General features: G+C 37.9%; 1 protein-coding gene across 4 annotated transcripts in view; it reads right to left on the reverse strand.

Annotated features, from left to right (window-relative positions):
• Positions 1 to 20324, reverse strand: part of LIFR (LIF receptor subunit alpha) — an 80937-nt gene that overhangs the window by 7809 nt on the left and 52804 nt on the right. For 3 of the 4 annotated variants that reach the window (XM_012460021.2, XM_021671853.2, XM_012460022.3), the window contains exons 11-18: positions 19328 to 19490; positions 16492 to 16562; positions 13671 to 13884; positions 10461 to 10640; positions 6589 to 6690; positions 5456 to 5623; positions 2213 to 2374; positions 1177 to 1270 (exon numbers count right to left, since the gene is read on the reverse strand). In XM_012460021.2, the coding sequence (XP_012315444.2) occupies positions 1177 to 1270; positions 2213 to 2374; positions 5456 to 5623; positions 6589 to 6690; positions 10461 to 10640; positions 13671 to 13884; positions 16492 to 16562; positions 19328 to 19490 (1154 nt within the window). The remainder of the gene's footprint in view (positions 1 to 1176; positions 1271 to 2212; positions 2375 to 5455; positions 5624 to 6588; positions 6691 to 10460; positions 10641 to 13670; positions 13885 to 16491; positions 16563 to 19327; positions 19491 to 20324) is intronic. The other variant, XM_064375931.1, reaches the window with a different exon arrangement.

Consider the following 20324-nt stretch of genomic DNA (forward strand, 5'->3'; position numbering starts at 1 on the left):
TGATCATTCACTAGCGCTGTCTATATAATACATGGAGGTTTCAATTTGAAAACCACAAACAGTAATTCTCTATTTCTAGAACTACAATACCCATGTATCTCATGAAAATGGAAAGCAAATAATTAAAATAGTGGTTGTGCCATCTAGTCCAAAGGATCTGGACTATGCAAGAACAGCTGTGATCCCATGGCACTGTTAAACTGAGGTGGTTAAAAAACAATGAGTCATAAAGGTGATAACCAGGTCATGAGTACACTGCAGGCTGTGCTAAGAAAAAAGCTAATAATCTTGACCAAAAACTAAATGCAACCAGAAAGGAGATTTGCTCAGTGTCCTATCATATTTTTATACTTACAGCTACTAAAAGAACTGGATTACTTGAAATCCTACAGAAAAAATAACTTCGTTAATGTGAGTTTGAAATGTTCTAACTTCTATACTCCCTTCTTATTTTGTCTTTTTTTTTTTTTGTATTTTAACAGTTGTTTTCAAAATGTGACTTTTAGTAATGAGAATATGGTTACCAAAATAGGCTATTTTATAGTTCTACAACTACTAGTATTTTGATTTACAAATCAGGATTGCTAAATATGTTCTCTTGCCATAAATGATGGCATTTTTAAGGCCGGTGAGGACCGGTCTAAGCATGAATGCAGCCACTGGCTCCACACCCAGCCAGGACAGCTCCTGTCAGACTGTCCTCCAAGTCTATGAAGACCATGGCTCATTCCGTACACAAAAATATCCCCCTTCACATGGAAGAAGTCATTTGTATTTGTTGAATAAATGAGCAAATGATCAAAATGATCAGATTTTTAAAATAGGTCACCAGGGCAAGTGAGATATTAATTGTTAAATTATATTTAATCTTGCAGATAGCTATTGCTATATTTATGCCTATAAATATTTTTTATAACAGTAACTGCTATGACTTTAAATTATCTGGAAAAACAGTAGAAAAAAAATTTGTACATTGATTCAATTAATTTTAAGACCTTTAAATAATATGTTCTTGCTGAATATTAAATTCAACATTAATTCTAATGAAAACAAATTTTTTACTAACCTATTACAACAAAAAAGATACATTATTTAATACATAAACTAATCTTACAAATCTTATAAATAATCATGCCCTTAAAAAGCAAACGGCAAGAGAAAATGCAGAACCATTACCATTCTCGTTTCCGATAGCAAAGGATACTTGTCACCACTCCAACAATGACAGCTACTGCCACTGGGATGAGAATGGCAATAATTAATCCCACAGCTGAAATGAGAGTATTGCAAATATTAAAATCACCATTTTCAGTGTGAAGTATAGAACAGATTTATGTTAGAAGATATTTAGGTTGGTAGATTATTTAGGAAAAAAATTAACTGTTGCAGGGACACTGAAAAACTATTAAAATCTAACCTTTGGGTATTGTGATAATTTTTATATAAATACTTAAACTGTTTCAAGCAGGATTTCTCAATCTTGGTACTTTTGACATTTTAGGCCAGACAGATCTTCACTGGAGGGCTGGGGGAGACAGTCCTGTGCACTACAGGAAGTTTAGCAGTGTCCGTGGCCTCTCACCGCTAGATACCATTAGTATCCCCCAGTTATGACAACCAAAAATGATACCAGACAGTGCCAACTATCTCTTAGGTGACAAAAATCACCCTCCGTTGAGAGCCAGTGCTTTAGAGAACCAAATCCTCATGGCTCTTTATTTAAGAGCAGTGTGTGAACTCCAACTCAGGGGTAGAGGATAAGCCCATGAGCCAATTAAAATTCTTCACTGCAGAAAGACAGTCAAGGCCATCACTCTTCTCTTCTCTCAAATTTATGAGTGTTGTGCTTTACAAAATATTTTTAAGAATATCTCCTTCACTTTTCCCTAGATATGTTAGAAATCACAGAATAGCTGGAGCAAAAAATTTTTAAATGTTGACTACTGGATAAATTCAATATGACTTTAGACCTCTAGACTTCAGACATATCCCAAATTCATCAATTTCTTAGGTACTCAGTTGGAAATAACTTCAAATAACAGACAAGAATAAACATGAAGTAATCTTAGAGCTTTTAAACCCTTCTCTCTACCAACCAAAAAATCTGAATATTTTTTAGAAAGGGCGGGGAGGGGTTCTTACATATATAAAAAATCACTAGAAACACTATGTATGCAGAAGGAAAGCACCTCCACAGCAACCCAAAACTTACAATTTTCCTTTGTCACCACGTACATACTCTTCTCTGGGCCCATTCCCCCATCCGTATAGGCTCGCAAGACCAGGTGGTAACTTGTTTTACCTTGAAGATCAGCAATTCTCAGTGTCTTCTGGGATATGTCAGTAATATTCTTAACCTTTATGTCAGAACGACCTATTTTTAAAATGAAGTATATTAGCACTAATCTCCAACCCATTTTAAATGCGTGGTTACCCACACCTGTCTCACCAATTGCCCTTCTAAGTGGGTCTAGCTGTGGCCAGCCAAGGACTCTGGAGCCACCACAACCTTGTTCAAGCTCTACCCATCGTCAGTCAGTAGCTGTGTGATATGGGCCCGTTATTTAAACCACTCTGAACTGGAGATTTTCTACTGATGAAATAGAATATCATGACTTACCTCAGAGAGCTGTGTAAAGTTTTCACACACATTCTCTAGCATAATGCCTGGCATACAGCAGGCAATCAATAAAAGTCACTTCCCTTCCTGCTACTAAGAGCATGAAAACCACCACAACCAAAACTCACTTAGGCTGAGCCTTCCTATGAGTGAGAGTGAAAGATGGGATAAAGCAAACGTGCAAATCAACAGAGATGACTCCAAACCACTTAGAAAAAGGATCAGCATGATGGGAACTCTCAAATGAGATTAGTGAGAAATCCTTTGAATCATAACTTCAAAAGGAAGTGAGAAGAATCATTTGAACTACTATTTAAAAAAAATTAACCAGAATAATGCAGAATAGGTTAAAAAATTAAATAGTACTAAATGGTTAATAACAAAAAGTGACAGTTCCCTACCAGCTCCTCCCCCCAACCCTACAACCACTGTAAAACTCATATAATCTGTTTCTTTGGGTATTTACCTTCATATTCCAAAATAGTAAACTTAGAGAGATGTGACTTTTAACTATTAGACCTTATCTACACATACTTTATAAGGGCAGATAAAGATAGAGCCCTTTTACACTACCACCACCCTTTTCCCCACCACATCATTCATATAGAAACATCACAACATTTGATGAATTCAGTGTTTGGATTATTATAATCATATAAATATGAGTTACTACTAAGACAAATGGCTTGATGTGATCATGTTTCCTTTCTTGTTTTCCCATTGTTATAATTGCTTATCCCCTCATTTGCTGGATTTTCTATATACCAATCACTAATTCTTCCCATATCCTCCAATGTATAGTCAGTAAGATTTTTCACGTGGTCAAACACAACAAAATCCCAGCTCCACATCTCTGCCCTTGCCTCCACCCCTCCCCTGCCTCCTGCACTAGACTAGACGCCCTCTGGGCTGCAGCCCTCCTGCAGCTCCCTGCCTTCTCTCTCCTGCGGCTTCCTGGGTCGGCCTCACTTCATTTCCTCATTGGGATGTACTCTTCTAGTAGGTTCTTGAGAAAAGCAACAGGTGGGAAGTAAATATTTGCAGCCCTGCATGTACAAAATGTCTGCATTTTACTCTCACATTGGTTGACAGACTGCTGGAGTATAGAATTTTAGGTTGAAAATCATTTTAATTCAGTATTTTGAAGAGACTGCTGTGATACCTTCTAGTATCTGGCATGCTGCTGGGCTGTCTGCTGCCATTATTATTCCTGATTCCTTGCACATGACCTGCTTGTCTCTGATCATTACATGTTAGCTGCTCGGAAAATTCATAATGACATACCTTGGCATAGATCTTTTTTCTATTTATTTTGCTGTGTATTTAATGAATTATTTGACTCTCTATATAGTAGTCCTCCATTCTCCTCAGAGAATAATTGTAACAAAATACTATAATAAAAATTATGTAAATATGGTCCCTCTCTTTCTTAAAAATATCTTATTACACTGAACTCATCTATTTTCAGTCTGTGTTTCACCAGGGGTAACTTAAATGGCAGAAAGCGAGACCATGGAAAGTGAAACCGCAGAGAAGGAGATGTACTTGTAGTCAGGCCCTTCAGTTCTAAGGAACTGTCTTCAATCGACCCGTCCATTCAGCCCAGATTCATCCTAACCACCTGTCTCCAATGGTGGTTTGGCAGGTACTAGAGAAGTTCCTTCTCAACATTGCCTGACTGCCCACACAGATTTCACAATCCTCCACTCATTTAAGTCATTTGCCCCATTTCCACTCCTAAATTTCTGAATCTTTTTTGGTGTTGTTTTGCCTTTTCTGTTCTCTTTCTCCTTGTGGCTTTTATAGAGTTTGGGTTTTTTTTCCCTTCTTTATGCTAACTTTAGTGACCAATCCACCATATCTCACTGGAAATCCAAATGCTAGAATTATAGCTGTTTCAAATATAAAATTTCCAAGCATGTGAGGCAAGTCACACTAAACTGTGGATGTCTGTGGAATTTGATATTTAGGATGTCCCTCATTCACCAGCAACTCACTTGGGGACAGAAGGGGAGGCACACACTTCCTGCAGCTGCTCTGGGGAGTGACTGAGACAATGCCCAGCCAGCACCACCATGCCGTGGTGGTGTTCTCTACTTGTCAGACAGGCATTAAATAATTAAAATGATTTCTTTCTGAGGAGAGGTCATCCAGGGAAATGAAAGTTTTCAAACTGAAAAGATGATATGCTTGTATTTTGCAGCTATGAATAAGAAACATCTGACTCTCAACAGAAATAATATTAAAGGAAAAGCCAGAAATCTGTACAAATAATTTTGTATTTGTAAATCTGAGAACTCTCTAAAGTCTTTGGATGTACATTTGCTGATTTCCAAGGATTGTCTGTACTTTTAAACACATTCCCAATCAAGTCAATTAAGTTTTCCAGCTTATCAAGGACATGGCTAAGTAAGATGCTAATAGGCCAATAGCTTTTTATCAAATTACAACTGAGGATCTGATGTTACTCTTGGGATTCCTGAGTTTTTCTCCTTCATTGTTATAAGTACAAGATTTCTTTATGGAAGTCAACTTCATGAAATGCCTTGTCATGGATTATGTAAGGCTCCAATAAATGATGGTTTCTGTCCTACGAGGCTTATAATCAAAGGCTTCAGAATAATTGATTTAAATGATTTCTGAAAGATTATACATGTCATTTATTGCATATGAAAATCTCAAAACTCTCATATTCATAGAACGACCGCCTTTTCATTTCTCTTTCAGATAGTTTTGAAAACCATTACTAAACTACTGAGCAGGACTTTCTTTCCTTTCCTGTTGTGGTTAATAAGGAACTTCTAAGACACACTATCATGCTATCGATTTACTTACCTGATTCTAAAACCCTCATCTTAGATGTGTCTCTTTCTCCTTTTCCAAAATAAAATAAATATCCTCTTAAAAAGCCTCTAAGTTCTTCCACAGGAATGTCTTCCCATTTTACTAATATCGAATCAGCAGAAGTATCCTCAACAGTAAAATTTGGTGCAACAATGGGAGCTGTAAAAGGAAAAAGTAATTGCTACAGGGGAGTTTATGAATATAGAGTAATACAGTAATGTTCCATGAGCTTTCTAGCCTCAAAAATAATTCAACTTGGAATTAAAACTTTATTTAATCATAAATTTTCAGAGAGAGATGATCACAAACACTTTTTTTTTGTGACACTTACATACTAATAACCACAGACAAAAAAAATATTTTTAGGAACAAAAGTAAAATTTACAATATCACTTTTAGACAAAACACATATCTAGCAAAGTAATCTATGCAAAATCTTTCGGTGACTACTCACATAGACATCATTTGTATTTTCCATCTTTACTGATAGTCCTGAAGAAGTTAATAGTTTTTTAAACTTGTAGAAGTACTAATTAAATATTTTTGACATCCAAGTTAAGATGTAATTTTCTTGAGAACAACAGTAAAATTGTGAAATATAAACATTCAGCAAATGAATTCAGAGTAAGTAGGCCCAGCACAGTGGCTGATGCCTGTAATCCCAGCACTTTAGAAGGCCAAGGTGTGAGGATCGTTTGATCCCAGGAGTTCGAGACCAGCCTGGGCAACATAGTGAAACCTCATCTCTACAAAAAACAAACAAACAAAAAAAACAAAAGAAATTAGCTGAGCATGGTGGCATGCACCTGCAGTCCCAGCTACCGAGGAAGCTGAGGTGGGAGGATCACCTGAACCCAGGAGGTTGAGTCTGAAGTGAGCCATGATCTTCCTACTAGACTCCAGCCTGGGTGACAGAATAAGTCTCTCTCTCTCTCAGAAAAAAGTAGTAATCAAATACGTTTTAATTTATCAAATTATTTTACCTTCCTTAAACTAAACATCTAATTAGACATCTAGAATTAAACATCTAATTCCACTTTTAGAATTCAATCATATCATTGTTGCCAATTTATAATTCTTCATGCTATCTTGAACTCTTAAAAGTAAATACCCATTTAACTTACCCAATTCTTCTATATATCCAATCATGGTCCGTAATAATTGATATCCTTGATTTCTGCATCCATACAGGAAAAAATTATATCTTACACCTGGTCGAAACTGATCTACAGGATGAACAAATTGGCAAACGTTCATAAATATATTACTATGAATATCTATTTTAGAAATATCAAATTTATGACATACTCTAAAATTTCCAAAGCTAATTTTAAAGATATTTTCTTATTAAAAAATACATACGTATTTTAAAAATTAGTAATTATTCAGAATAAAAATTGACTAAACAAAAATTAAATTTACTTCTATTTTAACAAAAGTTTAGTTTTATAAGATGGGATCACCTTGGAGAGAATGACGATGATTAAGGCTTACAGTCTGTTCCTTTTTCCAGGAAGAAACCATCATTGCTTGATTTTAAGCAACAAAGTGTAAGCCTGAATCAACTTCCTGGGTCAGTTCACCACGCCATTCATTCCAGGTTCACATCATGCCTCTATAAATCCCTTCTCTACATAGTGTTATTTCTGGGTTGGAAAAAAACAAACCCACTGCTCTCTCTTCTTGTTCCAAGAAGCAGAATTAAGAGTTGCACTCTACCTTGAAGTTTCAGTGTTAAAGGAACTGGGTTTTAGAGTTTGTTCCTCTTTATAACATCACCAGTAAGTGTCCTTGGGTGAGTTAACTCCATAAGATATAGAGGTACTAGGCCAGGCATGGTGGCTCATGCCTGTAATACCAGCACTTTGGGAGGCTGAGGCGGGTGGATCACAAGGTTAGGAGTTCAAGAGCAGCCTGACCAACACAGAGAAACCCCGTCTCTATTCAAAAAAAAAAAAAAAAAGATATAGAGGTACTTTGAATTAACTCCACAGGACAGAGAGGTACTTTGAATTGAAGTGCCTTAACTTAAATTCAAAAGGCTCCTCTTAAATGCCTCCTGAGCACAATGCAATCTGTGTGATGTGAGCAACACCGACATGCACAAAACAAAATGCCAAGCATGAAGACACTTGTAGAGTGCTGGGGAAAACAGATGAACAAGGGTAACCATAACAATGTGTTATATTAGAGGTATGTATCTGATGCCATAGAATCTTAGGTGAGGGGCCAAATGATTCTAAAAAGATCAGAAACAGCTACTATAAAAGACATGTGAATTAGGCCTTGAAAGGCAATTAGGTGCTCATCAGTGGCAGTCAAGAAAGAAGATAATGCTGGAGAACAGGGAGGGGGAATTGGCAGTATATGGCACTGCATTTAATTTGCAGAATACAATTATTCTGGCGTGGTTAAAGCATTAGTTATTCAATTAAGTGCCCATAGAATAGAATACCAGTGGTCTGCAGGCTCCAATATGAGACAGGAGTCAACGTCTAAAATCATAAACCCAAGAAAAACTGGATCAACTTGTCTAAAATTTTAACTTTTCTTCTTGCAATGATTTTCCTTAAATGTCTGCCATGTGCTGGTATGTCCTAAGTACGTATTAAAGCAACTCAAGCTCAGCCAACTGTGTTTAGTTTTGTAACATTTTTCTTTAGGGAAAGGTATGCTTGAGGTCATGATTTTACACTGCATGTACATCCATAAATCTGTACTTCTTTTTATGTTAAAATCATTTATTAACAAAATTTTGTAGGGCTCTGCCACTTAAAAAAAAAATAAAAAGAGCCTGAGAAGGTTAGAGCATTAGGAATGTGCTGACGTCCAAAAAGAGAGCAGACAGCTTAATGAGTAGACAACGGGATGAGAGAGGAATAAAAGGTGTGCCTACTATGTGCCACTTGCTGTTCCAGAAGCTCGGCAGTAAATAAAAGACAGTATTTCCAGTCTCTTCAAGATCTGAATAACTTTGAATTTGAACCTGGGTTCTACCACATACTAATTGGGAAAGTCAACTAACTTCTCTGGGTTTTTTTCTCAAGCTTTTTGTCTTTGTTCAATCGTGTTGGCACAGAAAGTTCTCCCACAATCACTGCGGGGCGGCTTCTCCATATCTTGCAGGTCTCAGCTAAAACTTACATGGGTAAATACTCCATTTAAATCCACTCCAGCCTACACCAGTCCATCCTGATTATTCTGAAAGCCCAGGTGAGAAAGGACAGACTGGAACCATGTAAGGCTCATTCAGCTCCATGGGAGGGGATGCAAGGGAAGGTGCAGGAAAGAGAAGGGTGGCATGTGGTTAGGCCCTTGATAAGGGAAGTGTGCTGTAAGAAAGGATGAAGGGACCAACTCATGAAGATCATTACCACTTCAGACAATTCTGTATGTGGAGGAATTTGGCTGTATTCCAAGTAGAACTGGGAAATAATCTGAATTCATACGTGATAATCCAATGAATGGGACCCATCCTCATCATTTGACAGAGAAAGAGTAAACAAGTAGAAAGCGTTTCCTGAGAGAGAGGTAAAGAGCAGGTTACTTGCTCTTCTGCACTTCCCTAACATGCGAGGGAGGCAGGAGACAGGAATGATCAAAAAGCATCACTACTGACAGGCTACAGGGTCCAGAAGTCCCATGGGGACAGGCAGGATACACTCCCATCCTGCCAGAAAAAAATGATGATACTGGAGAGAGGGCTCTAATTCCTAAGGTCAAGGCTGGATTAGCCTGTAGGTTATTAAATTCTCCTCTGTGGATAAACTTCTCAGGCTGCATCTCATCAGGGGCCACTCACCTGCAGCTCACAGGCTCCTGAGCATCAGGTACATGGACTGCAAGGCCTCCCACCCACACTGTGCTGAGTCCTGCCAATGCCCCCTTGCCCTGCATCAGGCAAAGTGGAAAGGGGTTCATGGCCATTGTGCTCAGTCTCTCCCTAACCTCAGTAATCTGGGCCCTGGGCAAACAAAGGCAAAGGCCCTTGCGTGAGATCAGGCTGCTTACAGTTCTGTAGTCTTTTTTCCTGAGCATTTATTTCTCCATGTTGCTAAATTTTTCATGTAATTTTTAATGTTACTTAACACTCCATTTTATAGGTGTACCATCATTTACTTATTCCTTTATTTGCTATTTGGGTTTTTAATTTTTCAGTTATCAATAATACTGTCGTGAACATTCCTAGATTAAATCTGTGTTGTTCTCTGATTATTCTTTTTTTTTAATTGTACTTTAAGTTCTAGGGTGCATGTGCAGAACATGCAGGTTACATAGGTATATGCATGCCATGGTGGTTGGCTGCATCCACTACCCTGTCATCTACATTACGTATTTCTCCTAATGCTATCCCTCCCCTAGCCTCCCAAACCCATGACAGGCCCCAGTGTGTGATGTTCTCCTCCCTGTGTCCATGTATTCTCATTTTTCAACTGCCACTTATGAGTGAGAACATGCAGTGTTTTGTTTTCAGTTCTTGTGTTAGTTTGCTGAGAATGATGGTTTCCAGCTTCATCCACGTCCCTGCAAAGGACAAGAACTCATCCTTGTTTTATGGCTGCATAGTATTCCATGGTGTGTATGTGCCACATATTCTTTATCCAGTCTATCACTGATGGACATTTGGGTTGGTTCCAAGTCTTCGCTATTGAGAACAGTGCCACAGTGAACATACGTGTGTGTGTGTCTTTATAATAGAATGATTTCTAATTCTTTGGGTATATACACAGTAATGGTATTGCTGGGTCAAATGGTATTTCTAGTTCTAGATCCTGGTGTTCTCTGATTATTTGGAAGAATAAATTTCTAGATGAGTAATTACTGGATCAAAGGGCTTGGATCCTTTCACGTGCTGCCACAACTACCCCCCAGGAAAATCAAACCTATTCACACCCACCCAGCAGTAAAGAGAATCACTTCACTGCACCCGGTTCCACATGTTGCCTTTTAAAAATGTTTTGAGAGAACTTAATTGAGAGATACTAATTCATCTTACCAGATTCTATTACAGTTTCAGTGCTGTTTGAGGGAATTTTTCTCCAGTCCATAAGGCAGGGTTCTGACCGAGACGAGTTACACCACTTAATGACATAGTCGCAAGTCATGTTGGGGTCGTAATGCCAGGTGAGGAGAATCCCCTTTCCCATCCCAACAACTTGCTCTATTTTGAGATCATCTTCAATAAGAAAGGAAGATATTTTACTGGCATTAGAAACAATATAAGGCAAATCTCATAAAAATGGACATGAATTACAAAACTCACTTCACTATGAAGAAATTATAAAATAGAGCTCAACTAGATAAACCTTTAGCAAAGATTAGAAGTGTTCCTGTTATTTTTATTGTAACAACTGTAGCACTTACCTGTACACACAGATTAACACAGCAGCTAAAATAAAGTGATTTTTAAAAAGTACCTAGGATCAGGTAGTGACATATTGGGGCTAGGACATCAAGATCAAGACCCAGGAAGGATGCAGCTAAGGACATTGGCTGGGACAGGGCGGGAGGTGGGTTACTGGGAATGGGCCAGTGGACAGGCTGAAGCCCTCCTCTTATCACCCACCATGAATGTGCACTCTCCGAGAACAGGCGAGGCCCAACACAGTGTGCAGAGTAAGCACACAACAAACGTGTGCAAACAGTGGATGAACTAGCCCCCTCTCTTTCTTTCAAGGAAGACTGCAGCCCCAGAGCTGGGCTGAAGGGGATGTCTGGCTGACCAGGAGCAGGGTGGGAGCAAGGGAGAAAGTAGTGCAGTCATGGAGAGGCTAAGAGGTGAAATGGCCAGTGTGGGCACTGAGAAGGAGAAGCCTGCACAGAGTCCTAGGAGACATGAAGGGGCAAGGGGCAAAGGCTGAAGGCAGAAGGCAGGAGTGGAGGCCCTGGCGAAGTTTCATTTCCCTGTCTTGCCAGATCTTGGCCTGGGTGAGAAGTGGAACCACCAGGCTGGGTGTGAGGAATTGGGGCGGGAGATAGGGCAGTGTGGTCAAAAGGAAGAAGGAAATTTCCCACCGTAACAAAAGGAAAGAAATAGTATTTATAACTGACATATATATTTAAGGGTTCAGTAAAAACAAACATAGAAATGTTTTTGATTATTTCTAAGAATAAATGTTTAGACAAGTAATTGTCTCAGGAGCCAGAGCTCAGGAGCCTGCAAACTGCAGGTGAGCAGCCCTCGATGGGATGCAGCCAGAGAAGTCCAGCCACAGCAGAGTATTTAATCACCTGCAGGCTACAGAAAGGGCTCAGTAACACTAACACAGACATTTCCCACTGTAACCGGAGAAAAGTAGTAGCTATAACTGATTTATATTTAAGGGTTCAGTGAAAACGAACATATAAATGTTTTTTGAATGAAATGTGCATTCATAAAGCAACTACTACTAAACGCAAGACAACAATTTGGCTTGGAATACAGAACACTTCAGACATAACGGCTTTTTTATTCAACATGATTAAAAAGCCACAGCGTAAACCTAAGCTGAGGCTGCAGAGCCTCCCTCCACTCAGGAAATCCTCAAGGAATGAGGATTTGTTCTGGGGCTTCAGAAAGTGTCTGAAAGCTGATAACAGAATTACTAGTTCTGTAAATTACCATTTTCTAAGGATACACAGAAAAGGTAGGATTATGTTTCTTAAATTAAAAGACAACATAGCTCTCAACATTGTGAGAGCAATGAGATACATAATCTAAATCAGTGTGTTAATCTTCTTATGGATGTTCACATCTCTCTTTCATTTTTTATTTTGTTATTTTTGCCAGGCGAAAACGAAGAAGCCATTATTCTTGGCCCCATCTCCCAGCATCTGCCACGCCCCCTAGGCATCTCCAGCAGCACTGCTGCCTGGGCTCTGTATCTCCGAAATGCACTTTGTTTTCCCCCTTCCTTCCTCCTAATTCTCCTATGACTGACTCAAAGAGAACAAAGAACAGTCAAGTAACAAGCAATAAAAAATTCCTCAAACTGGAGTTGGAAAGCTAAGAGGACCCTAACTGGACCAATTTTTCTTCCTCTAGGAGCAGTGTTTATAGAAAGTGCTCCTATACTGGGGCAAGACAGCAAAGCAGGGTAGGCAGAAAATGACTAAAGCATGGAGGTCAGTGGAAGAGGAGGTGAAGTGGCCATTTAAAACTCATGACTCACAAAGTTGTCAAGGTAGAAGCTGGGGAGGAATGCATTAATCACTAGACATTGTAAGATTTAAAGAAAGACACTACATCCCATCTCTACTAAAAAAAAAAAAACACAAAAATTAGCTGGGTGTAGTGGTGCATGCCTATAATCCCAGCTACTCGGGAGGCTGAGGCAGGAGAATCACTTGATCCCGGGAGGCAGAGGTTGCAGTGACCTGAGATCCCATCATTGCACTCCAGCCTGGGCAACAAGAGTGAAACTCCGTCTCAAAAAAAAAAAAAATTACACCATTGTTGTGTTTCTAAATCCTATATTGAAGATCTAATTTACACCTTAGGAAGACTTTTTTTTTTTAATCAATAAAAAACTCCTATTAATAAGGAAATTCTTTCTTTTTTTTTTGAGACAGAGTTTTGCTCTTGTTACCCAGGCTGGAGTGCAATGGCACGATCTCGGCTCACGGTAACCTCCGCCTCCTGGGTTCCAGCAATTCTCCTGCCTCAGCCTCCCGAGTAGCTGGGACTACAGGTGCACGCCACCATGCTCGGCTAATTTTTTGGATGTTTAGTAGATACGGGGTTTCACCATTTTGACCAGGATGGTCTCGATCTCTTGACCTCGTGATCCACCCACCTCGGCCTCCCAAAGTGCTGGGATTATAGGCGTGAGCTACCGCGCCCGGCCCAATAAGGAAATTCTTATCAAAAAAGCTCCCAATTAAAATGAGCCTTTTTTCTCCTGCCCAACAATTTGCAAAACAGCCTAGCTGACCTAAAATAAAAATGTCTTCCTAAAAGTCCCTACCACTACTGTAACTCTCCAATATTATATGCTATAGTAACTGAGTACAGTAATGATTGTATCCATCAGTGCACATGCTTCAACTCAATACTAATGACTGCTCTCTCAATGAACTGTAGACATCAATCTGCTCATTCTGCCTTCTATGTCAGCAGCAACAAGGTATACCAGAAGAATGCTGGCATTACAAAAGAGCAAGTAACATCAAACATTTCTCACTTTAGTTTCCTGTTCTTATATACTAAAGCATCTCAAGCACTTACCATTTGGAATTTCCATACTCGCTATTTTGGAAGGTGGCGATGAGCCCACAGAATTTTTAGCCACCACACTGATGATGTAGTCATTCTTGTCAAGTCGTATCTCTGCTTTGTGTTGAGGATCAGGGATTTCAGAAAGGGACTGTGTTTCCTCATCTGATGAACATGATACATTGTAGGAAAGTATTTTTCCATTAGCTTCATTAATGGGTAAAGGCTATGAAAAACAGACAAACTGTTATATACCTGCAAAAGCTGACTGTGACTAGGAAAGGTAATTGGGTCTAAACTGGATGCTACAATAACAATAGCAAGGTTGGCCAGGCATGGTGGCTCATGCCTATAATTCCAGCACTTTGGGAGGCTGAGGCAGATGGATCACCTGAGGTCAGGAGTTCGAGACCAACCTGGACAACATGGTGAAACCCCATCTCTCCCAAAAATACCAAAATTAGCCAGGTGTGGTGGCAAGTGCCTGTAATCCCAGCTACTTGGGAGGCTGAGACAGAACAATCGCTTGAACCCAGGAGGTGGAGGTTGCAGTAGGCCAAGATCATGCCACTGTACTCCAGTCTGGGCGACAGAGTGAGACTCCATCTCAAAAACAAAAAGACAACCAGTTACAAGGTAACATCAGAAAAGATGAAGCTATCAACAGTGTGAAACACAGATTTAAAATCTACTGGGAGCTGGGTATCAGTAAAGAAACACTGAAGAAAAACTGTACTTACTATAAGCAGTAAGAGTACACAAAAATTTAAAAATTAAGTGAATACAAAACAGTATTTATCTTCACATTTTTCAGAAGCAAAAGTTTTCAAACTATCCAGAAGCACTGCTCTACTTCATAACAAACAAAACATTTAAAAAAAACTATAGCATCATGGGTTTTTTTCCTAAACATTTGTTTTCTCATTTTAAAGTATTACATGCCCACTACGGAATATTGGAAAATATACAGAAGCTGAAACAAGTAAAAATCTCCCATATTCCCACCTCTTAAGTATTCTTCCATTTTGATATTTCTTTAAAGTTGTTTTTCTAGGTATAGATTTTTAATTAACATTGTTTTAATCATATTACATCATTTTACTTTTTACTTTTCCATAATATGTACTTGTCCATAATATAGCTACATACATTTTCATGATTTTATATTTCATGTAGCATTTTTACCAGTGTACTTGAATATTCCTTAAATAAATAACATTTAAGTTGTTCCTAATTTTTCACAATACTAAAAAATATTTTGGTAAACCTTTCTGTGCCACTTTTTTTTCTTTTTCATAGAATTTTTAAATATGAATTTCTAAAAGTGAATTTACCAGATAAAAAGAAATGAACATTCAAACCTCTTCATTTATACTGAACTACTTTTCACAACAACTGCCTTAATTTATAGAGCAATGTATGGGGCTCTCTGGTCCAGAGTGAGGATGATGTAACCCTGCTAAAAACTCCACTCCAGCAGAGGTCTCTGATGACGCTCCAAATGGCCTGCTCTCAGGGGCAGGCTTTAGTCCTAAGACTTACAGGCTTCCTGGGATATTCTAGCCCACATACTGTTTGAAATGTCCTCCTCCCTCAGTGTCTGTAATTCTATTTTCTTTGCTTTTCCTGCCCCTCTAAAGCTTCCCCATCTCCTCTGCTGGTTCTATGCATGCTGCTGTCACCTGGGCTCCATCCCTGGTCCACTTTGCACCCTGCATATCCCTCAAGTGATCTCATTTATATGCTACTCAAAGCTGTTTCCAGCACCAACCTCTCCCTTGAGCTCCAGAGCCTTACAAATATATCAAACCACATACTGAACTCTACTCATGATATCCCAGTGGCATACCTTTTAAAAACTCACTATGACCAAAACAACATAATTGTCTACCCAAACATACTCTTACTTGGCAAATGGCAGCACCATCGGCATAGGTAATGAAGTTAGAATCTAAATCCTTTCAATGATTTTAGTCTTTAATTAAGTCTTCATCTACTTTGAACAATATTCCAAACTTTCTCTATATTTAAGTAAATTGTATAATCATTGCTATACTATGAAGTCTGACAGGCAACTTAGAGTAGCAGGGGGATTTTCTAATCAAAAGTGGATAAAACAGTCAAATACAATCTCAAAGCAATGGAACTCACACTGAATCTGCATGGACACTTTTATTCAAAGCTGTATCGATGTCAAAAGTTTTTTTAAATTATGTTTTACTTTCAATAACAAAATTCACTATTTAAAGGAATCCTATTATGACTGCTTGTGTAAAATCTAATATAGAAAACAATTTTTCATCTTTTTGATATTCATAAAATATTTAAAAATATAGCAACAAAAATGTTCCAGTAGAGAAAAATTAGTAAAATATAATACAATTCATATTTCATCTAAATATTTTACAAAATCATACACAACTTTATAATTGGCATGCAATTTATTGAAGGGAAATAAATTACAGATGAAATATAGAAAAATTTAATTTCCCATTCATAGAAGAAAAATGTAGCAAACACTTAGGATTCTAACCTATAGTTCCCGACTGAAGTGAGAGAGATAGAATTCGTGAAATCCTCAGGTCCTTTACAGGTCTCATAAGATCAAACCCAAGAAGGTTCAGATCTGAGACAGAAGATCCCCACTAAAATGATTGTGGGGAATTAGGAGTGACAGGAATTTGGGAGTTTTAGGAACCAGGTTAGATTCTCAGTAATAATGCAAACAAAGCCAGTCTAGAAAGCCTCAGTTTCTTGATAACCCGAGTACCATATGTAAGTTAAACAGTTTAGCAAAGTAACGTAAATGTTCATAGAAAAGTTAAATATTTACCTTCCAGTAGATTATTAAATTTTTTCCGTCAGAACTCCACTCTCTCCAAGTATCAGGCCCCTTTGAAGGAACTGGAAAGAAGATTTTAAAGTTACTATCTGAAGACACATACTATATGTATACGGTGCTTGACATTTTTTTTCCTAGGGTATTTGGAATTCTCAATAAAATGTGAAGCAGTTCAGTGGCTTCCACTTAGGAAATAAAGTAATGTTCTCAAAAAAAAAAAAAAAAAAAGAAAGAAAGAAAAGAAAAGAGAGGAAAAGAAAGCAATGTAAAATCTAAGCTCTCAATAACTTTTGCAAAACACACGGCCCCTTCAAATGGGTTAAAATCTCTCTGCAGGCTGGCTGTACTGATTCCCTGGGTTCCCCTCTGCCTCACATCCTCCCACTTCCTCCTTACTTGGCCACACATTGGCAAAGACACTTGCCTCAGCCTCTCTGCATTTTCTTTGTCCTCCCTTCCTCTGTCTACAACTCTCTTCTCTTAAACCATATGGCATGCTTCCTCATCTTTGTATCTCAGCTTGACTATTACCTTATTAGTGAGTATTTAAAACTGCAATTCCCTGCACCCCCCTTATCCTTCAGCCTTCATTCCTATCCCTTCCTCTCCTCTGTGGCATTCATCATCACCCAATAAACTGATGTGTCTGTGTGTGTGTGTGTGTACATATATACATATAGACGTGTATATATATAAATTTATTTCTAGTCCTGGATCCTACAAACTTTACAGGCAGAGATCTCTGTTTTATCTGCTGCTACATCCCTGCTAACTAGAACAATTCCAGATACATACAGGTTGAGTATACCTTATCTGAAATGCATGGGACCAAAAGTGTTTCAGATTTTGGATTTTCTTCTGATTAAAGAATATTTGCAAATATATAATGAGGTATCTTGGAGGATGGGACCCAAGTCTACACATGAAATTCATTTATGTTTCATATACACCTTAAACACATAGCCTGAAGGTAATTTCATATAACATTTTAAATAATTCTGTGCATGAAACAAATTGTGTTTAGTACTTAAGTGTGAAATTTTCCACTTGTAGCACCCTCGTGTACCAAAAGTTTTGGATCTTGGAGCATTTTGGGTTTTCAGATTACATATGCTTAACCTGTAATGCATACTCAGTAAATATTTGTTGAGTAAATTGATGCTTCCATCTTAATGAGGTGCAAATAAGATGTTTCCTCTTGGAGACAACAGCTCACTAACTGAAGGCAAAAACTCCTATAGTTGCTAGTCTCCAAAATGATCAACAATCCCCCTCTCTGTGGTGCCCTCCCACATTGCATCAGGGTTGGCCTGTGTGACCAACAGGGCACAGCAGACATAATGGTATGTTACTTCTGATTTTAGATCATCAAAGACACTGTGCAGTCACCAGCTCTGGGAGGAAGTGGCTGCCATGTCATGAGCACACTTAAGCAGACCTAGAGAGAGGCCCATAAGGTAAGGAACTGAGGCCTCCCACCTTTAGCCACATGAGTGAACCATCTTGTAAGGGGATCCTCTAGCTCCAGTCAAGCCTGGAGTCCCCACCCACATTCCTGAATGAAGTCTCATGAAAGACTGCAAGCCAGATTTTTGACCTATAGATATGGTAAGATAATAAACATCAGCTGTTTTAAGCCACTGAATTTTAGAGTAATTTGTTGCATAGCAACAGATAATTCATACTCTCCCCCTCTGTACTCATGCACAGCTTTCACTGTGATGATACAAGTAATTCTTTCATGTATGGCAAAGTGCCCTCATCACCATTCTTCAACATAGATTCATGTGGAGAGGCAAAAATCTAGATTAACATCTATCATTTATTTGTTTTGCTGTTTCTTTATTTTTTCGGAGGAAGTATCACGTCTTCTGTATTACATAATATAAATAAAGCTCTTTCTATCTTTTGTTAAATGATTCCTAAAAATTAAACCTATTTCGGCCAGATGTGGTGACTCACGCCTGGAATCCCAGCACTTCGGGAGGCTGACGCAGGTGGATCACCTGAGGTCAGGAGTTTGAGACCAACCTAAGCAACATGGTGAAGCCCCATCTCTAATAAAAATACAAAAATTAGTGAGGCGTGGAGGTGTGCACCTGTAATCCCAGCTACTCAGGAGGCTGAGGCACGAGAGTCACTTGAACCCAGGAGGTGGAGGTTTCAGTGAGCCGAGATCACTCCACTGCACTCCAGCCTGGGGGACACAGCAAGACTCCGTTTCAAAAAAAAAAAATTAAACCTATTTCTAAGTTTTTTCTTTTTTTTCTTTTTACACCTAACATGTGGCTACTCAAGGATAGAATATCATTCTGTCTTCGGAAATTATCACATTTAGAAAACCAGTTACCTGATTTTATACCTACTTTGACCGAGGTATACTACAGAAACTGATGTTCAAGACTTTTTAGTCACATCCTTTCTCTGGTCTAGGTCACAAAAACTAACAAATTCTCTTTTTTAGTTAATTTTTTTTTTTTTAAAGAAAGGCAATGAGTTAAAAGCATAATTAAAATTCCAGGCAGAAGAGAAAAGAATGAGAGAAAAATCATTCTATGCATTATTGTAATATGGTAACAATTATATTATAGATAGAGGTGCCCTGTCCTTTCACATAATTTGTGCCAATCATTTTTCTACACTATGACAAAACTTCAAAAACTATCATTTAAAATACCTACCTGTGTTATATTTTATTAACAGGTATTACATAATTTATCTCAACATTCCTCTACTTTTAAGGACTTTGGTAACATTTTCTTTTTAAAGAAGTTATAAAACTTCAGGATACAGTAATTATTAGCCATACATCACTTAGTTAACTTACTGGCTTCTGTAGTTAAATGTTGTTTTTTATTGCTCCATTTGCTCCATTTCCAGAAAGTTTCAGTAGAACAACGAATCCGAAAAGTATATACTGTATAGGGATTTAACTTGTCCACAGCAACAAGATAACTTGAATTTTCTACTCCTTTGATTGTGACATTCCGCTATTGGAAAACAAATAAATATGTATATATATATAGTGTGTGTGAATACATATATATACACATACATATTTTTTTTGGTAAGAAAGTCTTCACATTTGTAACACAAACCAACAGAATGTCAGTGAGTTTGTATATATGACACCCAAAGCAGTTCATCCACTATTTTAATTCTTATATACATGCCAAGTCAATAAAATTATCCTCTGTAACAGTAATAAAAAGTTAGGTTGTCTTTTTAATCCAAACACTGATTCTAAGTAATAATAGTTAATTAAATTATCTAAAGGATTATATAATTTTGATAATCAGTCAAATGCTAATGGTGATGCAATAAACCTTAACATGATATAGTGATTTGAGATGACTGAGGAATAAATGTATTATGTGGATGATATCTGGAGGCTTCTTGGAGGCAGGATCACCTTTTCTGCATCTTTGTTAAATATGACACTTAGAACTTCTAGCATGTGCTAAACATGTAGTACATCTTCAACAAATACTTCTTTAAACTAAGTAAATGTAGTTAAAATTAAGCAATTCTAAACAAATTTGAAGATCTGCGTGTCTCACAAAAGCCTCTGAGCTCCGCATGACATTACAAAGAGCTTTTCAGGTTATATTTTACAGTTGTGACTAATTTTCAGACATCAGTAAATTTCCAAATGAATAGTTAAGTACACCTCATTTATTTTAGACTTACCACAAATTACAAGATAGTATAATATAAAAGTCAACCTAAACATTTAAAATGTATTGAAAAGTCATGTTGTGACTTTTAAGTACCAATTACAACTTGCTCCCACTGCCACACTTCACTGTTTTAAAACATCACTT

Source organism: Aotus nancymaae, unplaced genomic scaffold (genome assembly GCF_030222135.1).
Source record: "Aotus nancymaae isolate 86718 unplaced genomic scaffold, 86718_ANA_hifiasm-v0.15.2.pri h1tg000014l, whole genome shotgun sequence".
Taxonomy (NCBI): domain Eukaryota; kingdom Metazoa; phylum Chordata; class Mammalia; order Primates; family Aotidae; genus Aotus; species Aotus nancymaae.